The sequence below is a fragment of the Carya illinoinensis genome, chromosome 3 (genome assembly GCF_018687715.1).
Source record: "Carya illinoinensis cultivar Pawnee chromosome 3, C.illinoinensisPawnee_v1, whole genome shotgun sequence".
Lineage (NCBI taxonomy): Eukaryota > Viridiplantae > Streptophyta > Magnoliopsida > Fagales > Juglandaceae > Carya > Carya illinoinensis.
The window spans coordinates 55,111,719-55,137,961 of NC_056754.1; the positions used below are offsets into that span (position 1 = coordinate 55,111,719).

Genomic DNA, 26,243 nt, shown 5'->3' on the forward strand with positions numbered 1-26,243 from the left:
ACGATCTTGTGAGGTGGTAACATATCGGCTTCTTCTCTGTCATCGTCGTCCACGTCGAGAAGCAGTACGTTATTCCTCTTCGCCATGGCATTCGAAAGCACCGGCACCTTCATCTGCGCAGACTGATGGTGGTGCAAGTTCCTGCCCTGCAACAACTGCGAGTACTCCCTCTCCGGCGGTCTCGGGATCGATGGAATCGTTTTCGTTGACAATGAAGACGTGGATGATGTTAAAGGCTTTCGGCACAGGACTGGTCCCTCACAGAGGGTCTGGTAGCGCAATCGATTGGCTTGGGGTAGCACGGAGAGGATTTCGGATTCCATCGATTGCCCGAAATTCAAGCGGCGATGGTGATCATGGTGGGTATCGGAGTGGTTAGGTTCGGTAAAATCAGCGGTCCAGAAGACTTCTGCTTCGTTGAGCTCGTGTTCTCCGGGCGATTCAGTGGATGATGGTGCCGGAAGGGAGAAAACGCTGAGGAAGTTGTCGGAGGAGGGTGAACGGCGGTGACGGTGCCTGGGCCCGATGAACTCCATTTTGATTGGGTCTGACAGAGTCCCCAAGTAACAGAAAGAGAGTGCAAAAAAGAGAAGTAACAAAAAGATTGGGTGAATCGCGGTTTAGACATAAAGAGCATGAGACGCGTACGTGGCAGCCAATTACTGGAGGGCTGTTATTTGAGGCTTAACAGCCCAACCGATCCCCAGGTATTCTCTAAAAACAATATATGTCAAATTACATTACTTGATTTGATTAGAAATTGAATCTATTAGATGAAAAATTATAATAAGTTTAATTAAAAAAAATCTTATATATTTACATTTTTAGTTTTCCTAACGTGTTTTTTTTTTTTTTTTTTTATAATTTTAATCAACTTATATATATATATATATATATATACAATTGTGCTTTTAGTACTCTGACATGATTATATAAATTGAATAAATTTCGATTAGTGCTGCTTTCAGTACTTAAAGCAAATTAATTTGTGAGATTTCTTGTTATTAATTAATATAGATCGAGAAATTGAGATAAAATAGATATAATGAAAATAGATAGAAGATTAATTGTATATACTTCCAAGCTAGCTATATATGCTAACTAATTTGTTAAATCATGTAGCACTTTGTATTCAATATATAAAAACATTTCTATTGTAGCGATCAACTAATTTATATGTATATATATATATATATATGCAATATCATCATCATCAACATCATCCTTAAATTAATAATTGATTAGCTAGCCAGCTGAATCAAATTAATGGCCAAATCAAGTAAAACATTTATTGGCTTAATTAGCATGAACCACGCATGCACGTCTTTTTATCAAAGACAAAACATAATTAAGCTTGACGAAAGGTGCTTAGTTTTCATGAAACCAGCTGACCACGCCGCTTGAAAGGGCCAAAAAAAAAAAAAAAAAAAAAACATGGCTATCTATATTCGCCATTATGCGCACTGTAATAACCCTAGCATGCATCCTTGCTTGCTGATCAAGGAGCTTATTCATAGATTACTAATACACACTAATATATTCCATTATCACTACAACATTTGTTGGCTTTTCCCACAAGGACATGTGGTCGGAAAAGCTATGGTCTTAGTGGAAATTTACTAGTGGGAGCTTAGTGACTTAAAGTTGGTAACACTAAGTATTTTCTAACTGCTCTTTTGATCTTAAATGTATACTTGAGTTCCAAATGATATCTCTTGTCATCATCTTCAAAAAAAGAAATGGCACCATAGTTCTAAGGAAAAAAAAAAATAGACTTCTTGAGTTTCACTGACAAAAGATTCAAACAAAAAGAATATAACCAAAATGAAATGGCACATTCTCATGTTCAACTACTTGGTATACATGAAGCATAGTGCAAGCAGCTTCAGCAGCATATTTGAGAGCAAAAGACCTATACAAAGCCCAAAAAAATCATAAGAATTAAGTGACAATACCCTAACACACATAAAGGACCCAAGTATTACTCCTTAACAAAATTACAGCACTCAAATTTTGATACAAGTCTTCATATGCTGCATTGCATCATGCATTAGAAGTAACAAAAAGGTAACACAAGCTTTTGATAAAAATGAGATTGGTAATAAGATGATAAGAACCAGCTTAATACTTGATAATTACAAGCATACAAAACAAAGAACCATGATCACCAAGTTCAGTAATATATTATTGTATGTATAACAGGTTCAAAGAGATGTAACATTCTTCACATAACCCTATCAAGATGAAAGCTTCCACCCCCTAAAACTATAATGGGGAAGGGTCGAGAGAATGTTTCAATTAACTAAATCAAGTCCTATAAAATGAGAGATCCACCAGAAAATATGAAATTGCTCATAAGGACAGAGCAAAAGGGGAGGGTGCCAGAAAAATTAAGAATGTAACAAGAAAAATTCTCTTGTTATCATCTTCAAATTGTGTTAAGAATGTGTGCAAAAATAATACAAGTGTGCAAAAATTAACATTTCCAACAACCATATAGCTAGCCCACATATTGAGCCATAGGTTTATTACAAGCATAAACTTGTAACCAAGTAAATGTAATATAGGGCCATATATAAAGAAGTATACCACTTGATTAAGAAACAAACTCTACCTAAAATATGTGGAAAGCACACAAGGGAAAATACCTTGTACCAAAAACTTAATAATTGATAATTAAAGGGTCGTTCAAAGCAGGAAATGACCAAAGATTATCTAATGAGCACAAATATAAATATTTGTATATACTAGTAGTGGGGCATTGGTACACTTGCTCAGTACAACTTCTTCATCCAACTGGCCACCATAAAGGATATGATAGTCTGAAACTATTTTTTCCAAAATATTTCCAACAGATGGTCTCTGTTTAAGCTAAGAGAACAAAAAAGGCATTAGTCCAATAGTTGTATATGAACCTTCATGAAGTGGCACCTTCTCATGTTCAACTACCTGGTAACAAACAGGTAACACAAAACTACACAATCACATTACCCAACCAAGCATACTAGCACAACCCTTCCTCCATACACAATCAAATCCAATCCAATCCAATCAAATCCAATAAAAAGTAAAACGTAATCCAAAAGAGCATGTTATTGATTCCCACTTTGATATTTAAACACAGCTTTAAATTGAAAGTTTGGCTACCATTTAACAAAATGAAGGGCTGATTAGGACTTAAATAGGTGCATATATGAAAGGAATCAGTCCTTCTACATACCCATAATATGAAAGGCTGATTTCTCAAATAAGCACATTCAATTTAGACAACAAAAGGAAGTATAGAGATGTAAAGTCTAAAATTCAGCACCTTGTCCTTCACCGATAGATAATACCCCTTCACTCAACTGGTCCTCTAGGTTCTGGAGCTCATTGAAGTTTAAGCCATCTAGCTCGTTTCTCAACATCCGCCTATAAGATCAGAGAGGTATACATAGGAGTAGGAACTAAAGGAAAACCAAATTCCAGAGGTTACTGCTCTAGAAAAGTGTTTGGATACCAAAAAAAAGTTGAGACTTTCCAGGAAATTAACATCACCAATTGAATGAGCTTATTTTTTCATTTCTTTTCTTGGGTTCCCTCATTCTATGCAAATGATAAATTTTGAGGTTTCTAGCCTAGCATTTGAACAATCCCATTTGTTAGATAATTGCACAATGAAATAAATAAAAATATATTAAAATAACTTACAGGAAATGCACAAGCAAGATAGATAAGAATTGCATGACTGCAAAAACAAAAAACTTCAGACACATCAACGAATGAATTGAAATGTATATTACTGAAATTAATTGATAAGTTGAGAAATAATAAAACAGAGCAGATCTTTAAGAGCATGAATGATAAGTGAAACTTCATGCAACTTTAGTTATAAGCATGACAGGCCAAAACCATCAATAACAAGTATTTTATAAATAACTACACACACACACATACACAGAGAATGGGTCTTATCTGAGGTAAACAAGAAAGATGAGTTAAACTGAAGACAACAATTCAAATATAGAAGCGTGACAATATATGCAGCATTGAGCTTTAGTCAAGATGATCGCCATTAAGAAGCCACAATATACATATTCCAAAACTGGTTTCCTAACTTAGTTCTGCGATGAGAATGATTTCTTATTTTATTACCAAATAATTAATGGATCAAACAGTATGTGATAGCAGTATGTATATATGGATAAGGCATTTTAGAATTACACTTTAGATGCCAACCAAAACTGCAAACCAGCATTTAGTAGGAAATTAATACTTGCCCTCTCCCACACCGCTGCAAATCAGCATGTAATGGAGTACCATAGATCTATATTTCAATCCCAACCCTCATGATAAATACAACACGCATATTCAATTCATCATGGCTCAATACAATTCCAACCAAGTATAACACAACTTGCCTATGTCCAAGCATTCAAATAAAACATCATTTAATCAAGTGTAATTATTAATCTAAGAGATAGGGAAATAGGGATTATACCAAAATTTAGGGGCTGGTTAGAGATGGAACTAGATGCTGCGTGGGCGAGGAGAGAAAAGGGACATCTCCATGAGGGATCACGACTTTGTGGTCTGTGGAAGAAGGAGGCGATGGAGTTGGGCACAACTAGGTGGTTCTGTATGACGAACAGTGGCTGGGTATAGAGGAGCTGGAAGCTTCGGTGAGGAAAGAGGCGTGCGATGGTGGCTTGCGGCACTTGTCTGACGTAAAGGGGCTTGGTTGTGGTGTTGTGTGGTGATGGTTGCTTGTGCCTGGTGTGCTTGCGGTGGCTGATGGCGTGGGTGGTGGCTGAGAGATTGGAGAAACAGAAGGAGAAATTGAGAGAGAGAGAGAGAGAGAGAGAGAGAGAGAGAGAGAGAGAGAGGGTTGGGGGATCAGATAGGCATCGTGGGAGAAAGAAGGAAAAAGGGAAATTTTGCCATTTTCTATACTTATTTGAACTTTTCCTCTAATTTTGTTTCATTGGCTTGCGACACTGAAATTTTGCCGCAAATGATTAAATATTCACCGCAAATAATTACACAAGGTCGAATGTATTTTGTCGTCTAATGCAGTTAATGGAAAATAACATTTTTTTTCCACGAATACAATTTGTAACAATAAATTAGTACTCTTAATGAGCATATATAGTGGGAAAAGAACTCGTGGGAAAAGACCTATTTTGTTGTAGTGTATTTTTCTTAAGATATATATATATACATATATATATATATATATAATCATGTAGACGTAATTGGTTTGATTTGGATGGTTGTCTATGTGAGAATTATGAATCTAGAAATAAAATAATCGAGAGAAAGGTTGTTGAAGCATAAACTTTCTGCTATGTTGTATTCATTGTACTATTCTCTTACAAGCTGTTGCAGCTTTATACAAAAAAGGGAAAAAGAATCTTAACAAACTAAAGGAATAAAAAGAATTATGTACAACTATGTAACAAACTTTAAAATTACATTAAGGTACATGATACAACAAAAGAATGGTCCTTATGGTAAATGAACATAGGAACCACAATGTGTATTCTGCACATTGGATGTAGAGTGAATTTGCATGTCAGGGTCCTTGGATTGTCCAGGATCAGCATGTGCTTCATGATCTGAGCTTTGACTGGTATGTTGTGTAGGCTGCTCTAATACCCCCCCTCCCCACAAGATGGAGAATAGATGTTAACTATTCCCATCTTGGAGAGATGTGAATAAAGTAGATAAGAAGGCAAAGCCTTGGTGAAAATGTCGGCTAGTTGTGAAGTAGTGGAGACATGAGCAGTTGTTATTGTGCCCTCTAAGATTTTGTCTCGGATTAAGTGACAATCCACTTCAATATGTTTGGTCCTCTCGTGAAATACAGGGTTAGCTGCTATGTACAATGCAGCTTGATTGTCACAGAATAAATGGGCAGCTTGAGGATGGGAAATAGAGAGATCTGCAAACAAATGTCTTAGCCAAACTAACTCAGTGGTAATGGAAGCCATAGCTCTATATTTTGCCTTAGTAGAGGATTTGGAAACCACGGTTTGCTTCTTAGATTTCCAAGAAATGAGGATCTGTCCAAGAAAAATGCAGAACCCAATTACTAATTTTCGAGTATCAAGGCATGTGGCCCAATCTGAATCACAATATCCTTTAAGCTGAATGTCTGAAGTAGATGGAAGAAGAATGCCTTGTCCTGGTGAGTTTTTAAGGTACCTTAGGACCTTATAAGCTGCAGCAAGGTGGGAACTTGAGGGGTGATCCATGAATTGGCTAAGAACATGGGTGGAATAGCTCATGTTAGGCCTTGTAATGGTCAAGTAAAGGAGTCGACCAATGAGTTGTCTGTAGGGAGTGGGATTAGGTAAGGGAATGCCACTGGATTTACTTAGTTTGTGATTCTGGTCCATTGGAATTTTTAGTGGCTTGGAGGCAAGCATGCCTGAGTCTGCAAGGATGTCTAGTGTATATTTTCTCTGACATAGGTGGATACCAGTAGGATTTCGAGCAACCTCAATGCCCAAACAATATCTCAAAGTTCCCAAGTCCTTAATTCTGAAATGTTTGTTCAAAAAATCCTTAAGGGAAGAAATGGATTCAACTCTATTACTAGCAACTACTATGTCATCAACACAAACAAGTAGTGTTGTAAAAGAATTGACAGTATGACAAGTGAAAAGACTGTAGTCATATTTGGACTGAGTGAAGCCAAATTGAATGATAGAAGAGGAGAACTTGTCATACCACTGTCTCGAGCCCTGTTTGAGACCATAAATGCTTTTGAGCAGTTTGCAAACTTGGTCAGGATGACCCTTGTGGTATCCAGGTGTTTTTTGCATGTATATTTCTTCTTTGAGCTCTCGATTAAGGAAAGTATTGTTGACATCAAATTGATGAAGATGCCAACCCTTAATGGAGGCTAAGGCTAAAATAGTTCTCACCGTGACAATTTTTACCACAGGGGAAAATGTTTCATGGTAATCCACACCTGCTTGCTTGCTGAGTAAATCCTTTGGCAACCAGTCTGGCTTTCTTCCTTTCAATTGTGCCATTGGAATGGTCTTTGGTTTTAAAGACAAACTTGCAATCAATGGGAAGTTTGCTAAGGGGTAGGTCAATAGTGGTCCAAGTGTGGTTTAGCTCTAAAGCTTCTAGTTCAGCCTCAATTGCTTTACACCAATCAGGGTCCTCAATGGCTTGTTTGAAAGTGTGAGGATCAAGGTGTGAAGAGATAGTAGCAGAAAAAGAAAAAAAGAAAAAAAAAAGAAAGACAGGGCAGGTGATAAATGATCATAAGAAATAGAAGAAGATAAAGAGAAGGGAATACCTGATGAAGAAGCCACGTCCATTGATTGGGTGGGAGAGATAGAAGAGACTTGTTGACAATGAAAGTCCTGTAGGTATTGAGGGGCTATTCTAGTTCGAGTAGATCTTTTAAGAACAGGTGGAGAAGGGGTCTATGAGATAGGTGGAGAAGGAGGAGAGAGGGAAGGAAGAGATGAAGTGGGAGCTAGTGTTTCTGAGGAGGTGGGGAAATTACTAATGGGTGGAAGTGAGGTTTGAAGAGGAAGTGGTTGTTGGAAAATGGTTGAAAGCTGGGAAGCTGGTGAAAAAACTTCAGGTTGGTGGAAGGGGAAGACATATTCATGAAATGTCACGTCTCTAGATATGAAAATTGTTTTAGAATGGAGCTCAAGGAATTTATATCCTTTGACTCCAAAAGGATAGCCAAGAAGAACACAGCTTCTTCCACGAGGATCAAATTGCTTCTGTTGTGGGATTGAGTGGATGCAAAGCATAAACAGCCGAAAATTCTCAGATGAGAATATGTTGGGGGAGAGTGGAAGAGAAGTTCATATGGGGTTTTGTTGGAAAGCAAAGGGCTACGAACACGATTGATAATGTGAGCAGCAGTTAAAATACAGTCATTCCAGTAAAGGTTAGGAAGATTGGACTGAGTTTTTAAGGCTCTGGTTATATTCAAAAGGCGTTGATGTTTCCTTTCAGCAACCCCATTTTGTTGAGGGGTTGCCACATAGGTTTTGTGATGGATGATGCCTTTCTTATTGAAAAAAATATGTCATTTGGAATTCAAGGCCATTGTCACTTTGTACGATTTTGATTTTAGCATTGAATTGTGTTTCAACAAGATTGTAGAAAGCTTCAATGTAAGATTTGGTGTGAGATTTGTTTTTAAGTAGGTAAATCCAAGTACTTCAAGAAAAGTCCTCTGTATTGTTAAAAAATACTTGGTTCCATCATATGCTTCCACTGGGTTGGGACCCCAAATGTCACAGTGTATCAGTTCAAAGAGAGTGTTGCTTTTAGTGGAACTGATAGGAAATGGCAATCTGTGATGTTTTGCAATAGGACAAACATGACATGGGTTGGTAGCAGAAATACTAGAAACATGTTGTTTAATGGATGAGTTTGTATTAAAAGTAATTTATTAATGGGAGTATGGCCCATTCGACAATGCCATATATCTGAAACTTGATGAAAATGGTAAGAAACAGCAGAAACAAAGATGTTCTTATGCAAAGAAATTGAAAATTAGTCAACAAGGGCTGATAGGGTGACTGGTTTTGTGGTCAGGTGGTATAAGTCATTCTTCATCTCACCCATGCCAATCGTGGTCCATGTCAAAAGGTCATAGAGAAAATAGATTTGTGAAAAGAACAGAAAGCAGCAAGATAAAGAAGATGTGAGCTACTTAGCTGAGATTAAATTGAAAATAAATGAGGGAACACAAAGGACATTATGCAAAATTAAAGTGGGAGTGATGTGGACAGTGCCTATATGAGTAACTGGTGCTGAGTGACCATTGGGTAATTTAACAACAAATGAATTCTGAGAGGTGATAGAGGAAAAATAGGAGGTGTTACAGATCATGTGATCTGTAGCACCTGTATCAATAATCCAGGATATGTGTGTGTTAGTGTGCTGTGATCGAGTGAAAGAAGTAAAAGAAAAACAGTTACCATTCATGGTGGATGAGGGAATGCAATCTATTTGGATAGTATTGATCGAGTGAGTAGCAATTGAAACTTCCTTTGACTGCAATAGAGAAAGTAGTTGATGGTATTGGTCTTTGGTGAAAGTGGGGGTATCATGAGAGTGGGTTTCTGGGTCGAGGGTGGTCATATTGGCAGAAGAGGGGGCAAGTTGTGGGGTTTTTCTATGGAATTTGTGTTTAGGTGGGTAACCATGCAACTTATAGCATTTTGCTGCTATGTGGCCAATCGTGTGGCAGTGAGTGCAAATGGGTGCTTGAGCATTGCCTGCTTTGAAACATATGTCCACCGTGTGACCTTGAATTTTGCAATGAGTGCAAAAGGGTTTGTCACGTTTAGGCTGCTAGGAGGGTTTGGGAGATGGTTTGTAATATGGTTGTTTGACTGCAAAAGCCATAGAATCAGGTGAAGGAAGGCCATTGAGTACAACATGGTGCATTTCTTGTTGTTGGATCATAGAGAAGATTTTATTGATGGGAGGCAAGGGATCAAGTAACATGATCTGGTTACAAGTGACATTGTGAGATTCATTGAGACCCATAAGAAATTGGATGATGCAATCTCGTTGGTAACGATCAAGCAAGACAGTAAGCTTGCCACAAGTGCAGTCAGGCAAAGGATTACATAGAAGTAATTCATCCCAAATGGTTTTGAGCTTACCAAAGTAAATGCTTACTGAGTTAGAATCTTGTTGTAAACTAGTGAGAGCCTTCTCGAGTTGAAAAATGCGATGGCCATTCTGTTGAGTGAACCTATCCTTGAGCTCAGACCAGATTTGAGATGCATCATCAACTAGGGCAATGCTGGACTTAAGGGTTGAATTGATAGATTTATGAAGCCAGGAGACAACAAGGTCATTACATCTCTCCTAAGCAGCATAAAGAGAATCTGTGGGATCTTTTGGTTTGGTTAGGCTTCCATTGATGAATCCAAGTTTATTTTTGGCACGTAGAGCTCTACACATGGCTCTGGACCAAGTAGTGTAGTTGTCGGTATTAAGAATATCAGAGACCAAAGGAAGAGAATGATTGTCTCCATGGTCAAGATAATATGGGTTGGTGATATTATTAAAATCGAGGAAGGGGGATTTGGGGGTTTCAGTAGTCATTGCAGAGTATGCTTACGCACAGGCTCTTGTTACCATGTGAGAATTATGAATCTAGAAAGAAAATAATTGAGAGAATGGTTGCTGAAGCAGAAACTTTCTGCTATGTTGTATTCATTGTACTGTTCTCTTACAGGCTGTTGCAGCTTTATACAAAAAAGGGAAAAAGAATCTTAACAAACTAAAGGAATAAAAAGAATTCTATAAAGCTGTGTAATAAACTTTAAAATTACATGAAGGTACATCATAAAACAACAAAAGAATGGTCCTTATGGTAAATGAACATAGGAACCACAATGTGTATTTTGCACATTGGATATAGAGTGAACCTGCATATCAAGGTCCTTGGATTGTCCACGATCAGCATGTGCTTCATGATCTGAACCTTGACTGGTATGCTGTGTAGGGTGCTATAATAGTCTCTGATCGAATTGGGCATGTATACGTGGTCTCCTTAATTAGCAGTATAGCACCTTTGGCAGCCTGGTGCATAACAGTATCCGTGGCAATCACAACGATAGCGGCATCCCCTTCTTGGGTAACTTCCATGGCCTGAGTACCCGCCACGACTCCCATATCCACCTCCTAGATAGCCGTAGCCAGGATCTCCATGCTTGGCTTTTTCCAACCCAGTCGTTTCTTTGTGATTTTCTTCATTCAAAACAAGATTGTTGCTCATGAAGATAGATTAATATTATAGTAACACTTTTTTTTTTCCTTTTGCATTTACACTTTTTTTTTTTTGTCTTTGTTAATAATCTATTTAATATTTTATGACTATGTATCTACAGGTATACTTTATAATTAAGCGACAAACGTGTGTAAAGATTAAAAGTGATTTTGTCATCAATACTTGATGAAAATCTCACGGTCTATAAAAATATATTATCAAATAAAAAACTTACAAGCGGATGATGTGGCTTAGTATAATGTTATATTGTAAAACACTTTTTTGTTGTAAAATACTGCATGATGTGACGTATCATATTAAACCCCCTCAACTTGTAAACTTATTGTTAAAAGATTTAATTATGAGTAATGTTACATACAATCAATTTTGTGTATTTTTTATACACTCTATTAATATATATGATTGGTTGTATCAATTTATTTTTAATATGCAATCAATTCAATAGAGTACGTAAAAGAGTACGCAAAAATGACTGCACATAAATTTTTATATAATTACTCAATATTGCCAGTACCCTTAATCCCTATTACTTAAGTACTTGATAGGCCTAGCTTAAAGCAGTATATATGAACTTGAAAGGCGATTAATGACATAAATATAATTACCAAGTATGGTCATGGCTTTAATATTTCACTTCAGTTCTCTTTTATGTTTCCATATGGCAAACATGATCAAAGCATTGTGTGAAAGAGAGTGTGTGCGGGCGCGCGCATGCACGGGTGTGTGTTTTCAAAACTTACCTGTATGATCATCCGAAACTACAACTTCAGATGAGACTATGAGAAAAATAGTGAAGAGAGCAGAAAGAAGTAACAGCATATTAGATTTGAAGAAGCCATTGTTCCTCGATCGTAGAAGAAACTATATATATTGATTTGTCACTGAAAGTTCTATATGAAGTTAGCTATGAGAAGATACGGGTGCTACATGTAGTTAGCTCAACCCTATTTTTAGGGAACGACACGGATGCATGCATGTATATCTATATCTAAATATATATATATATATATATATATATATATATATATATATATATATATATATATATATATATATTAATTTGTTAGAGAAATGAAGATGCAGGGATGCATGTGTGGATGATCAGTGTATGGCGATAAGATCGGGACCTATATATATACCTCCCATGCATTCAATTATATATCACATGCAAGTCGTCAGACTCTTTGAATTGCCACGCACTCATATAACTTCAGTACTGCATGTATAAAGTTTTGAAAGATCGTGGGACACCATAAACTACAGTACTGCCATGCTGATCAGCATCATGCATGACGCTTCTAATCTTTCCCAGCCGCCCTGATCTCTCATTGACGCCCTTTAATATCACTTTCTATATAATTTGGTGCACGCGCGCGCATACATATTTTCATGTTTATCTAGGACTCGTATGTATATATATATATATTTATCTTTGTTATTGTTAAAAAAATCGTACAACAGGCTGAAAGGGAAGAAAACATCATTCATAACCCTCAATAACGATTCGGGCTTCAATTGGTGTGGTTTAGAGCCTTCGACAATTATCTGGTGCGGTTGTGTGACATCTGTACGTACACTCATGGTAGTGAATAAGAAGTAAATGCAAGAAAAATAAAGAATTGAGACATATAAATTTACGTGGTTAGACATAATGTCTACATCCACGGGTGTTTGGGAAGGAAAAGTCCACTATAACATGAGTATTTTACAATGTCTCATAGTCTCTCATTCCTTATTGTATAATGGAAGTTGGTGATCTATTTGCTAGAGGAGATATTTTGGCTGGAGCTTTTATTGTGGGGTTGAAGAAGTGGAAGAAGAAGTCCCATTTCTCGCCTGGTTTGATCCATTTTTATCCTTTGCCTTGGGGTGAGGAATGGTAGCCTTTTCTCTTATGTATCTGACCACTTCTCTTTTCTCTACGTTCTCATTTTATTTTCCGTGGCCACCTTCACTTCAATCTGACACTTTCTTTTCCCTTGTCCATTTTTTGTCCATTCTTACTCTTTCTTCTTTTGTCCTCTATTGGGGGCCATTTGATAGCTAGGCTTGAGATATTTTATCCCCCTTTAGTTGTCTGTAATTCTTAAGGTCAATTTGCTTCAAAATGAGGGTATGTCTACCACAAGGTGGCTAAGGAAGGTCCCTGCTTTGTGGTGAGCAACCTATGTAGTCGAGGGACTCACTATGGCTAAGTTGAGTGGTGGCCGAGCAACTTCAAGCTCAGGCTAGGATGCATTTGTCCGTGATGCTTGTGTTCAGGATGCATTGCCAAGATGGTTTGCTCGTACGCACATGGCCGAGCAACTCCAAGGCATGGTTAGGCAGCAAGTGGCCAAGCATCTTCCAGCTTAGGTCGAGACGTTTGAGGTGGCTGAGATGGGTGGGTGATCGAGTGCATGGCCAAGGAGTGGGTTGTGACATGCATGGCCGAGGAGTTTTGGCGGGGTGGTGCTGGCCGAGGAGTAGGTTGCTGACATAGATCTCAGCCCGAGGAAGGGCTTGACGGGATGCATGGAGGGAAGCTTGCCCGCTTGCTCTATTGAGGGGTTGGCTGAGGTGTGGAGCGCCCCACCAGCAACAGAGATCGCTGGAGGTCCTAGCCAAGGGTGGTGTAGCTCGCCAATTCGCGAGGGACCACTATAACATGGGTGTTTTACAATTTCTGATCATAATCTCTCTTTCCTCACTGTATAATGGAAGTCAGTGATTTATTTGTTGGAGGAGATATTCTTGTTAGAGCTCTCGTCGTGGCGTTGAAGAAGTTGAAGAAGAAATCCTCTTTCTCATCAGGTCTATTCCTTTTTTATCCTTTGCCTTGGGTGTGGTGAGGAATGACAGTATTTTTTCTTGCATGTCTCACCGCCTATCTTTTCTCCACTTTCTCATTTTCATTTTCATGGCCACCTTCTATTCCTTTGATACTTTCTTTTTCTTTGTTCTCTCTTTGTCCCTTCTTCCTCTCTTTATTTGTTATCTAATAAAAGCCTTTTGATGGATTGAACCTAGTTTATTTGAGCTTAGTATATTTTATCCCCCCTTTAATCTCCTTCAGTTATTGCAAGGTCGTCTGGCCTTTCAGTATGGCAACCCTAGCTAGCTCTAGGGTCGATCAACATCAAAGTACATGCCAATACTTTCAACATGTTTCCTCCCATATGGGAAGAAATTATGTTCAAATTAAAGGTGATCACTTTCCCTTATTTTTTGAAGGTCAGGCCGGGATCATTAGGTGCTGATCGATCATGATCATGCTTGGGAATGAGATAGAACTCGATCTCTAGAAATGATGATCATTCATTATGATCAGGGACATTAAGTTGGACGTACGATCAACTAGTTGATGTTGCATGTCATGTATGTAGCTGTAAGTTGACAGTAATCTGTACGTACGTACAAGTTTGTTTTATGGATCATGCTAGAGCCATTGGTGGCTCCCACTAGGGCCATCGTTAAGCTTAAGAATTTTTTTAATGTTTTTTTTAAATTATTTTTTAATATTTTTAAATATTTAAAAAAATATATAAAAAATTTATAATAATATTAAATAATTTTTTCTTAATCATTAAAAAAAAAAAAAAAAGAGAGCGAACGGGAGCACCAGTGGGAGCCACCAGCAATGACCTAAGCATTTTCCTTCTTGTATTCTTCCTTTAATTTTCAACCAGATACAACCACCTAACTTCTCTAAACATATACCTTATGAATATATAACAATGGTAAAAACTTGTGTGCCAATTTTTTTTTTAATTTAATGATTAAAAAATTAATTTTAAATATATTAATACATATTTTTAATTTTTAAAAATATTAAAAAATATATTTATTTTAAAAAAATATTAAATTGAAAGACATAACTAGCAATAAGAAATGGACAGCATAGCAGCCTAGCTCTATACTAATAAAGATTTTAGAATAGAAAAAATATATTTACCGTCTTATTTTTAACTATTTTATAATATAATATTAAATGATAAATAAAATATAATAAATAATTTTTAATTATCTAATTTTATATTATAATTAAGATGATAAAAAATATTAAAAATTAAAATGATCAACAGCAATAGCTTTTCATAAATGATTTGAATTTATTGAACAATAACTAATGATCAACAACCCACTAGACGTGGGAGTTGAGTTGAGATTTGTAGCTAACACTAATATATATATATATATATATAAATAAAAGCTGAATACTCATTATAATATATATATATATATATAATATTAATATTTATGTTATTTATTTAAGCTCAATCCTATAATCATGACTAAAAATTACTTTATGAATGGCCTTCAAATTTAAGCTTGAATTTATTCATATATTAAAAAAATAATAAAGTACAAATTAGAAACTTTTACGTTGTCCGCAATTCATGACAGATCATCAGCGCGACCGGTACTATGCATGGATCATTCAAAAGTCTACTGCATGCAGGAACAAATCCTTCCTGATCTGTATATCTCCAGCTTAGCCGGTCATGGCGGCGCCAGGCTGCTGTATAATAAGTCAGGCGGCGCCGCTGACTTATTATTTATGTTACTGCAAGCTGGTCCATTGTATTTATTTTTCATTAATGCCCTGAAATCCCTGCATCTAGAACTTATGGCTGAGGATCATCCTCGTGTGCTCTAAAATTAATATCTACTAAAACTGCATCACAATTTGAAGTAAAATTAATAACAATACGTACTATATGCCAAGATCTGTCAGTCTTCTTTTTTTTTTTTTTTTTTTTTTTTTTTTTTTTTTTTTTTTCCTGAGCCTATGCCAAGATGTCATGTAGGACGTCCATTTTTGACCCTTTGAAGCGCTCTTGAATGAGGCAGTCGGTGAACATTTATGTTAGTGCATGCTCAGCCATTTGAGACAAAGACCGCAACTTCGTTGCTACTAGAAAAAGGCTAAAAGAAGAAAATGGACGTGGATATATGCAATATTAATCAAAGTACGGGTACCTTTAAGGCCCATGAGATAAGATCGAACATGACAAGTCCACACAACATATCAAGCACCCATGCACCCAACTAGCTTCAATGTAGGGTCATACTCTTTACTACTGATAAGTTTACTCTCCTAATGGATGATTTCTTAGCTCGATTCCTTTATCGCGCGCCCTATAAATAGAGAAGAAAGACATACAGATTTGATCATACTCCCCAATATATATTTTCTTAAAGTAATTAAGAGTACAAGCGAATTAAATGGGTTCAAAGGCTTTCGTTTTGCTAGGTCTTGTGTTGGCCATTATGCTCCTCATGATCTCTTCGGAGGTAGCAGCAAGGGACTTTATTGAACATGAGGGAAGCAAATCACCAGCTACCTGGAAGGCCACCAGACTAAACGTGGCATCAAAATATTGCTCATCACTCAGTACATGCTCAACTCTGTAACTTCATCTTCTGCCTTACGACTGTATCATTGTTAATATGGTATCAGAGCAATGACAGAAAAAACCGATTCACCCAAACAACTCAACCATGCCGAAAATCCACACCATCCAGCCAATCCCTTTTACATTAAACATGGAGACGGAGTTTCCTCCCCTCTAGTTCCTGATTTACATATCTCAGAAAATTATGTGACCTGGGCGAGAACAATGCGCCGTGCTTTAAACATAAAAAATAAGCTTGGATTCATTGATGGTTCCATCGCCAAGTCCACCCAAACTTCCGACCCCCTCTTTGCACCATGGGAACGCTGCAATGACATGCTCATTGCATGGATACAACATTCGGTGAGCACAGACCTCCGCTCAAGTATTGCCCACGTAGACACTGCTGAAAGCGTTTGGAATGATCTTCGCAACCGTTTCTCCATTCAAAATGCTCCTCGGATTTTTCAAATCATCAAATCTATTTCATCAACGACGCAGAACACAGATTCAATCAGCCACTATTACAACAAACTTAAAGTATTTTGAGACGAGTTGGAGATCTACGAACCGCTACCCACCTACACTCGTGGAGCAATCAAAACCATGCTGGATTATTCTCATCGACACAAGGTGATGCAATTTCTTGTGGGGCTTGATAATTCTTATGATTCTGTTCGTGCGTAGATTTTATTGCATGATCCACTTCCTGCTCTCAATCGCGTTCTTTCTCTTGTTGAACAAGAGGAACGACGTCGCCAGCTGCATACTGTGCCTTCACCTCTAGTCATGGTTGCCAAGGGACTGGATTCTTGTAGCTCAAACACTAATCCCAGAGAGCGTCTATTTTGCTCTCACTGTAATGTACCAGGCCATTCGCTGGAGCGTTGTTTCAAGGTAAATCCAAGTCTTCCAGTATGCTCTCATTGCCGCATACCTGGCCACACCAAAGACAAATGTTACCGATTAAATGGCTATCCTCTTGGTCACAAGAACAGCTCCAAATTCAAATCCCTTGCTAACCAATCTTCTCTTGCATAGGAGGAGATTGACAATGGTCCACCTATTACTCGAGAGCAGTATAGCCAAATTCTTGCCTTACTCAAACCTCCTCATGGTGATGCCATCCTACCTGCTGCTAATAACGTTCACAACAGCCCACCTCCTGCTTCTGGTATTTTTCCTCTTGACATCACACCCACACACAAACCCACCTCACTCCGCCAAACCCCTTAGATCCTAGACACGGGCGCTACAGATCATATGATCTGTAGCCCCAAATTTTTCACACACAATTGCACTCCCATTTCTCGTATAGTTAAGCTTCCAAATGGTTCCACCACTACTGCCACATTCATGGGTGATGTTCATTTGTCACCTCACTTAATTCTTCATCGTGTGTTGTATGTGCCTACTTTTTCTTTTAATCTAATCTCAACCAAATCCTTATCTCATCACTCAAATTGTTGTCTAATTTTCTTTTCCAATTCTTGCTATATCCAGGACCTTTCATCATGGATGACGATTGGAGTGGGGACAGTGCGTGATGGCTTGTACCACTTGCAACTATCCAGACCCAAACTGACTACCTTACAAGAACATTTTATTATTTTGTTTCCTTTCATTTCTGTTAATCATACCGCTACTACTAAATTTGACATGTTTACATTGTGGCATTTTAGACTTGGGCACAGCTCCATGGTTCATCACATTTTATGTGACATTATTCCTAGCTCCAAAAATTTGACTCAGTCCAATGTTCCTTGTGATATTTGCCCCTTGCAAAACAACTCCGATTGCCATTTCCAGAAGCAAATCACCAGCTAACAAAGGCTTTTGACGTTATTTCTGTTGATATTTGGGGTTCTAACCAAACACAATCTTATAATGGTGCAAAATATTTTCTCACAATTGTGGACCAGTTTACAAGATGCACCTGGCTCTACCTTCTTAAAACTAAGTCGGAAGCTCGGCATTCCCTTTTAAATTTCTTTGCTCTTATTGAGAATCAATTCAACACTCAAATAAAAATCATTCGATCTGATAACGGCGCCAAATTCCAAATACCAAATTATTATAACTCCGAAGGCGTTTTGCATCAAACAACTTGCGTAGCCACGCCTCAACAAAATGCACTTGCCGAACGAAAACACCAACACATCCTTAACGTAGCACAAGCCCTCAAATTTCAGTCCGGTTTACCCCTTAAATATTGGTCTGATTTTGTCACCACTGCAGTGTATTTAATCAACCGAACACCCACCCCAACACTCAACTACTAAACTCCATTTGAAGCATTCAACCACGCAAAGCCATCCTACACCCATTTCAAAGTCTTCAGATGCTTATGCTTCGCCTCAACCTTGTCCCATGCAAGAAGCAAATTGAAACCAAGAGCTCGGAAATGTTTGTTTCTCGGGTACCCCTATGGTGTAAAAGGCTATAAATTGCTTAACCTCACAACCCAGCAAATATTCATCTCCCTCGACCTCATCTTCTATGAAGAGATATTTCCCCTCAAACAACAAAACCCACTCATGTATTCACCAACCAATCCTGGCCAACCCACATATTCCCCTTTTGACACCAATCCCTCCAATGATTCCAGTGACACATCCAACATTTTACCACCTCCACTTGCTTCCAATTTTGAAATCCATACCAATACAAATACATCACCTCCCATCACACCTACGCTTGAAACCATTTCTCCCTCCCCTGACCACACCAATAATTCCTTGAACTCCCCACCTCATGCTTTACCCAATCCTCTCCACGAATTCCATCCCTCCTCTACCCATGATGAATCTTCTCAAGCACCTCGTCGATCAACTCGAACACGCCACGCTCCTGCCTACCTTCGTGACTACCATTGCCAGCAAGCTTCAACAACCTCTTCTCCCCAATCGCCATCCACGATGACTACCTTTCGACACTCCTTAGCATCAGGTACAAATATTTCATTTCCTCTTTCCTCTATTTTATCTTATACATCTTTGTCACCTCAATTTCAGGGATTCACCACCTGTGTTTCCATCAATACCGAACCTACCACATATGCACAAGCAATTAAACACCCACTTTGGCCTCAGGCAATGGACCAGGAACTTGCTGCCCTTGAGCTCAATGAGACTTAGACCATCGTCGATCTACCTCCAGGCAAGTGACCGATTGATTGCAAATGGGTCTATAAACTCAAATTCAAGGCTGACGACACAGTGGAATGAGCAAAAGCTCACTTAGTCAAAAAGTGTTTTACCCAGCGCAAAGGTATTGATTTTCATGATACATTCTCCCTAGTTGCTAAAATTGTCTCAATTCGCTATCTCTTAGCAGTTACTGCCATCAAAGGTTGGGAACTTCAACAGTTGAATGTAAATAATGCTTTTTTGTATGGTGAGCTCGCTGAAGAAATTTACATGAAGCCACCTCCTGGTTCCCTTGCTGCAAAAACTAACTAAGTTTGTAGACTCCAAAAGAGCTTGTATGGCCTGCGACAGGCTTCCCGTCAGTGGAATGCAAAATTGGTTTCATCTCTTGCTGAATTTGGCTTCACCCAGTCAAAGGCTGATTATAGCTTATTCACGAAGTGCACCAATACTTCTTTCGTTGCCTTACTCGTGTATATCGACAACATTATTCTCATGAGTTCCAGCCTCAATTCCAACCGTGCTGTTAAGCAGTGTCGGAAAAAGCTGTGTGGGTTTCACCGTCCGAACTCTAGCCATGCAAGATGGGGGTGCCGTGCGAGAAGGGGGGGTGCGAGTTGAAGCAGTGCGAAGGACATGGGGGGGCGGCGAAAGGTTTCTGCAAATAAACTATAATCAAATGTAGTGCAACGCATGATAACTTAGATGGAAGGCTTAGGTGTCAGCTATTTAGTGGTGGGCTAATATTCTCCGTTTATTACCCCGACCGATTCCCCGGTTTACTCATATATATATATATATACAGACACATAAATTGCAAATGCACGAGCTTCGATTTAAAAATAAAAAAAGAAAAGTGGATTACATCATGAAAAAGTGTAAAAACCTCACTTTTCTTATGGAGCCCACATTTTTACAAAACGTTTATGCAAAATTTGTACATTTATAATTTATACCTAGTATTACTCTTATTATGTATTGTTCAGTAATAGATCACCATGAACCATAAATGCATGCATGGGCTACGCATTATTGGAATAAAATGGAAAAAACAAATTAAACCCGGCCTCAAAGTATAATTTGCTCTTAGAAATCTTTAATTAGTGAGGAAGATCATTAACAAAAAAAATTGTCCTCTCGATCGTATAAATGAGCTTTATTTCCTCCCTGCAGATATATATACAAGAAGTGGCATTTTCCTTTCTTAAGATATAATTAGTTTGGTGTCATATCAATTGATGTAAAGACGCTTAGCTGCTTTTTAAGCCGTCTGAAATTTCCCAGATAAACGCAAGAGGAGCATGGAGCAAGTGGAAGAGCAGTCACCCCACAAGAAAATAGCTACTGATGGTCCAATTCTTGCGGATTTAAGCAATTCTTCCCCGCCTCAAATGGAAGGGAAAGCTGTGCTTCCAGATTCTACGGTTGATTCCAATGTGGGCCCATCCTCATCCTCTAGACAGATGCTTGATGAGATAATGTTGGATGGCAGAGGGAGGAGAGACAAGGGTGATAATGAAGCTCTGAATGCATCAGCCATGCTCACTCAGATATGGAAGAACGACTTGGATTCTGGGCGTCTCCTGGACTTCTTGTTTGATCAGTTTGGTGAAGGCATATTATCCTTCATTCCAGCTCCTGAGATGTCTTTGTTCTTATGACCATTCGTACAGATACCGGCACTTATCGGCAAGTTTATGTAATACATAAATATAGAACTTTTGGCCCATTCGATTGACCCTCTGTTTGACAACATTGTTAGTAGTTAGATCCAATATTATCAATTGAGTTTTTCCGTATTAGTAGCTGATCGATATATAACCATCGCACTAAGATTAGCTTGTAGTTGGAACATGGAACTATTATTAACCTATAGAATTTTGCATTTTAACAGAACAAAATTCCTTTATTATCATGATTGCAGCTCCAATATCTTGGAAATAGGAGGACACAGACAAAAATAAGTTCACACTCGTTTCATTAACCAGTTTACACTCGTTAATGAACTTAAACCGCCACCCTTGTGGATTCTCGATCAACAGCTTTCTTCAGGAAGCTATCCTCTTCCAGGATCATCTGAACCGGCAAGAACCCCATGCCGTTGGCCACAGCAAGCATCATTCTCTTGGTTTCCACCTTGAACTCCACCAGATCGACCGTCCCATTAGAGTCATGATCGAACTGCATGAATAGGGAATCATAGACACGAGCTAGCTCATCTGGGTCTGGCTTCACGTCGATGCCGAAATGGGTCTCAAAGACCCTCAGACACTGAAGCTCCTTCAACATCTCTACATAGGAGAGAAGACCATCATGGTTAGTGTCAAGGTGAGCAAAACGGTCACATACCGAGATTTCGAATGCTTCTTCATCATCAACGAAGTTGAAGATGGTGGCAGCATCCAAAACTTCTACGCTCATTTTTTCTACAAGGCTTGAAGATGTATAAATTGAAGCTTTGAACTTTAGGATTTTGATGTTGACTCTTTGAATGAGAAAGGGGACCTTCTCATATACATTTATAGAGCAATGTTGAGAGGCTATAGATTCTTGAACTAATGCATGCCTGCAAAACTATGCTGTACGTATCCACTGATCCCCACCTTTTAACCTGTGGTTTCTCTTTGCCAAAGGTTTTAGAATTCTTATGTGGACCGACAAAATCTGATGCGTTGTCCCATGTGAAGGTGAATCTGGTGGAACTGGATATCAAATGGCTAAGGATGTTTAAAAAAAGTCAAAAACCTTGAAAATGTAAGGTCAGGTACCAAAGAAAGAAAGGGTGGGGCCCACTAATTACCTAAGAAAGTCAAAAGCCAGAAAAAGAGAACGTTGTTTTAGCCGAACTGAGGCGAAAACCCCTTCACTAGGCCGGAGTCTTGGAGTACGGAGAGGTTGAGGCCAGAATGTTGACTTCAAAAACAAAGAGACCCACAGACCTTTTTTTATTCCTACTTTCGGTCCCCAAAGGCATAAATCTGGTCAAAACGCTAACTAGAATGGTGGAAGATTCAAAGCTGGTTTACTAGAGGTCAAGGTATGAAATAATAATAAATACGTACAGTACAATTCATAGGTACTCATGCTGACTAAATAACCAAAATATAATAATAATAATAATTAAACTTATACGATATATATAAATGATCATGACTTCATCGGGTCGGCCGGTACTCCCCATTTGTGTTATTATATGTATATTAAATGAAAATTAACTAATTATACATGATGTATCATATAAGTTAAAACTTATATAAAAAAACAATATATGTCAAATTACATTGCTTGATTTGATTAGAAATTGAATATATTAGATGAAAAATTATAATAAGTTTAATTAAAAAAGAATCTTATATATTTACATTTTTAGTTTTCCTAACGTGTATTTCTTTTTTTAATTTTAATCAACTTATATATATATATACAAGCTTTTAGTACTCTGACATGATTATATAAATTGAATAAATTTCCATTAGTGCTGCTTTCAGTACTTAAAGTAAATTAATTTGTGAGATTTCTCGTTATTAATTAATATAGATCGAGAAATTGAGATAAAATAGATAGAAGATTAAGTAGTTGCTCAACCAAGTTATATATGCTAACTAATTTGTTAAATCATGTAGCACTTTGTATTCAATATATAAAAACATTTCTACTGTAGCGATCAACTAATTTATATATATATATATATATGCAATATCATCATCATCAACATCATCCTTAAATTAATAACTGATTAGCTAGCTAGCTGAATCAAATTAATGGCCAAATCAAGTAAAACATTTATTGGTTTAATTAGCAGGAAACACGCATGCACATCTTTTTATCAAAGGAACAATCTAACATAATTAAGCTTGACGAAAGGTGCTTAGTTTTCATGAAACCAGCTGACCACACCACTTGAAAGAGCAAAAAAAAAAAAAAGACATGGCTAGCTATATTCGCCATTATGAGCACTACCGTAACCCTAGCATGCATCCTTGCTTGCAGATCAAGGGGCTTATTTATAGAGTACTAATACACACTGATATATTCCATTATTTTTCTTAAGATATATATATATATATATAGTCATGTAGACATAATTGCTTTTATTTGGATGATTGTCTCTGTGAGAATTATGAATCTAGAAAGAAAATGTCTCTCTTACAAGTTGTTGCAGCTTTATACAAAAAAGGGAAAAAGAATCTTAAAAACTAAAGGAATAAAAAGAATTCTGTACAGCTGTGTAACAAACTTTAAAATTACATTAAGGTACATGATAAAAAAACAAAAGAATGGTCTTTATGGTAAATGAACATAGGAACCACAATGTGTATTATGCACATTGGATGCAGAGTGAACCTGCATATCAGGGTCCTTGGATTGTCCACGATCAGCATGTGCTTCATGATGTGAGCCTTGACTAGTATGTTGTGTAGGTTGCGCTAATACCCCCCCCCCCCCCCAAAACAAGATGGAGAATAGATGTTAATTATTCACATCTTGGAGAGATGTGAATAAAGTAGATAAGAAGGCAAAGCCTTGGTGAAAATGCCGGCCAGTTGTGAAGTAGTGGAGACATGAGCAGTTGTTATTGTGCCCTCTAAGATTTTGTCTCGGATTAAGTGGCGATCCACTTCAATATGTTTGGTCATCTCGTGAAATACAAGGTTAGCTGCTATGTACAATGCAGCTTGATTGTCACGGAATAAATGGGCAGCGTGAGGATGGGAAATAAATCTGCAAAAAAATGTCTCAGCCAAACTAACTCAGTGGTAATGGAAGTCATAGCTCTATATTTTGCCTCAACAGAGGACCTGGAAACCACGATTTGCTTCTTAGATTTTCAAGAAATGAGGGACTGTCCAAGAAAAATGCAGAACCCAGTTACTGATTTTTGAGAATCAGGGCATGTGGCCCAATCTGAATAAAAAATATCCTCCTTTCATCTCACCAGGACAACTCTCTTACTAGCAACTACTATGTCATCAACATAAACAAGTAGTGCTATAAAAGAATTGACAATATGACAAGTGAAAAGACTGTAGTCATATTTGGACTGAGTGAAGCCAAACTGAATGATAGAAGAGGAGAACTTGTCATACCACTGTCTCGAGGCTTGTTTGAGACCATAAATGCTTTTGAGCAGTTTGCAAACTTGGTCAGGATGACCCTTGTGGTATCCAGGTGGTTTCTACATGTATATTTCTTCTTTGAGCTCTCAATTAAGGAAAGCATCGTTGACGTCGAATTGATGAAGATGCCAACCCTTAATGGAGGCTAAGGCTAAAATAGTTCTCACCATGACAATTTTTACCACAGGGGAAAAGGTTTCATGGTAATCGACACTTAGTTGCTGAGTAAATTGTTTGGCAACCAGTCTGGCTTTCTTCCTTTCAACTGTGCCATTGGAATGGTATTTGGTTTTAAAGACAAACTTGCAATCAATGGGAACTTTTCTAGGGGATAGGTCAGTAATGGTCCAAGTGTGGTTGAGCTCTGAAGCTTCAAGTTTAGCATCAATTGCTTTACACCCATCAGGGTCCTCAATGGCTTGTTTGAAAGTGTGAGGATCAATGTGTGAAGAGATGGTAGCAGAAAAAAAAGACAGGGCAAGTGATAAATGATCATAAGAAATAGAAGAAGATAAAGAGAAGGGAATACTTGATGAAGAAGCCATGTCCACTGATTGGGTGGGAGAGATAGAAGAGACTTGTTGACAATGAAAGTCCTGTAGGTATTGAGGGGCTGTTCTAGTTCAAGTAGATCTTCTAAGAATAGGTGGAGAAGGGGTCTGTGAGATAGGTGGAGTAGGTGGGGAAGGAGGAGAGAGGGAAGGAAGAGATGAAGTGGGAGCTAGTGTTTCTGAGGAGGTGGGGAAATTACTAATGGGTGGAAGTGAGGTTTGAAGAGGAAGTGGTTACTGGAAAATGGTTGAAAGCTGGGAAGTTGGTGAAGAAAGTTCAGGTTGGTGGAAGGGAAAGACATATTCATGAAATGTCACGTCTTTGGATATGAAAATTGTTTTAGAATGGAGGTCAAGGACTTTATATCCTTTGACTCCAAAAGGATAGCCAAGAGGAACATAGGTTCTTCCAAGAGGATCAAATTTGCTTTTTTTGTGGGATTGAGTGAATGCAAAGCATAAACAACTAAAAATTCTCAGATGAGAATATGTTGGGGGAGAGTGGAAGATAAATTCATATGGGGTTTTGTTGGAAAGCAAAGGGCTAGGAACACGATTGATAATGTGAGCAGTAGTTAAAATACAGTCTGAATTTTTAAGGCTCTGGCTATGTTCAAAAGGTGTTGATGTTTCCTTTCAGCAACCTCATTTTGTTGAGGGGTTGCCACACAAGTTTTGTGATTCTTATTGAAAAAATCTGGCATTTGGAATTCAAGGCCATTGTTACTTCGTAGGATTTTGATTTTAGCATTGAATTGTTTTTTAACCAGATTATAGAAAGCTTCAATGCAAGATCTGGTGTGAGAATTGTTTTTAAGTAGGTAAATCCAAGTATTTCAAGAAAATTCCTCTACAATTGTTAAAAAATAGGAGTGAAAACCGACCTATCGGTGCAGTTTTTCATCCAAAACCGAAACCGCACCGATGGGTGAAAATAACACAAATCTCAACAGAAACAGGCCAAAGAATGGGTAGGAAACTGTCGTCCTCGGTCTCGGTGTAACTCCGGTCGGTTCGTCGGCATCTTCGGTTGCTATGTGCACCGTGAGAAAGAGCGAGAGAGGGCGATGAAGCCGCGATGACTGAGCTTATTGAGAGCAAGAGAGAGATATGACGCTGCAAGATAAGATTAGAGAGAGAGAGAGAGGGATGGAGCTGGCGACGGAGGTGGCCTTACATGGCTGCGTGGGCCGAGAGAGAGAGAGAGAGAGAGAGAGAGAGAGAGAGAGAGAGAGAGAGAGAGAGAGAGAGAGAGAGAGAGAGAGAGA

The 26,243-nt window shown here is 38.1% G+C and overlaps 1 protein-coding gene and 1 long non-coding RNA gene across 2 annotated transcripts; both read right to left on the minus strand.

Annotated features, from left to right (window-relative positions):
• Window positions 1–1,518: 1,518 nt before the first annotated feature.
• Window positions 1,519–4,831, minus strand: LOC122305797. Its single transcript, XR_006241249.1, has 3 exons — window positions 4,481–4,831; window positions 3,311–3,411; window positions 1,519–1,912 (listed from the first exon to the last, which is right to left on the minus strand). It is a non-coding gene; the product is annotated as an uncharacterized LOC122305797 (long non-coding RNA).
• A 16,319-nt stretch (window positions 4,832–21,150) lies between these two features.
• Window positions 21,151–21,892, minus strand: LOC122305440. The gene has a single exon (XM_043117989.1). It carries the CDS (start codon window positions 21,726–21,728, stop codon window positions 21,315–21,317), a length of 414 nt encoding a protein of 137 aa, XP_042973923.1. The 5' UTR covers window positions 21,729–21,892; the 3' UTR covers window positions 21,151–21,314.
• Between the last annotated feature and the right edge of the window lie 4,351 nt (window positions 21,893–26,243).

Excerpts from the sequence above, each read along its gene's own strand:
- LOC122305440 (XM_043117989.1), bottom strand. The coding sequence starts at position 21,728 with ATGAGCGTAGAAGTTTTGGATGCTGCCACCATCTTCAACTTCGTTGAT.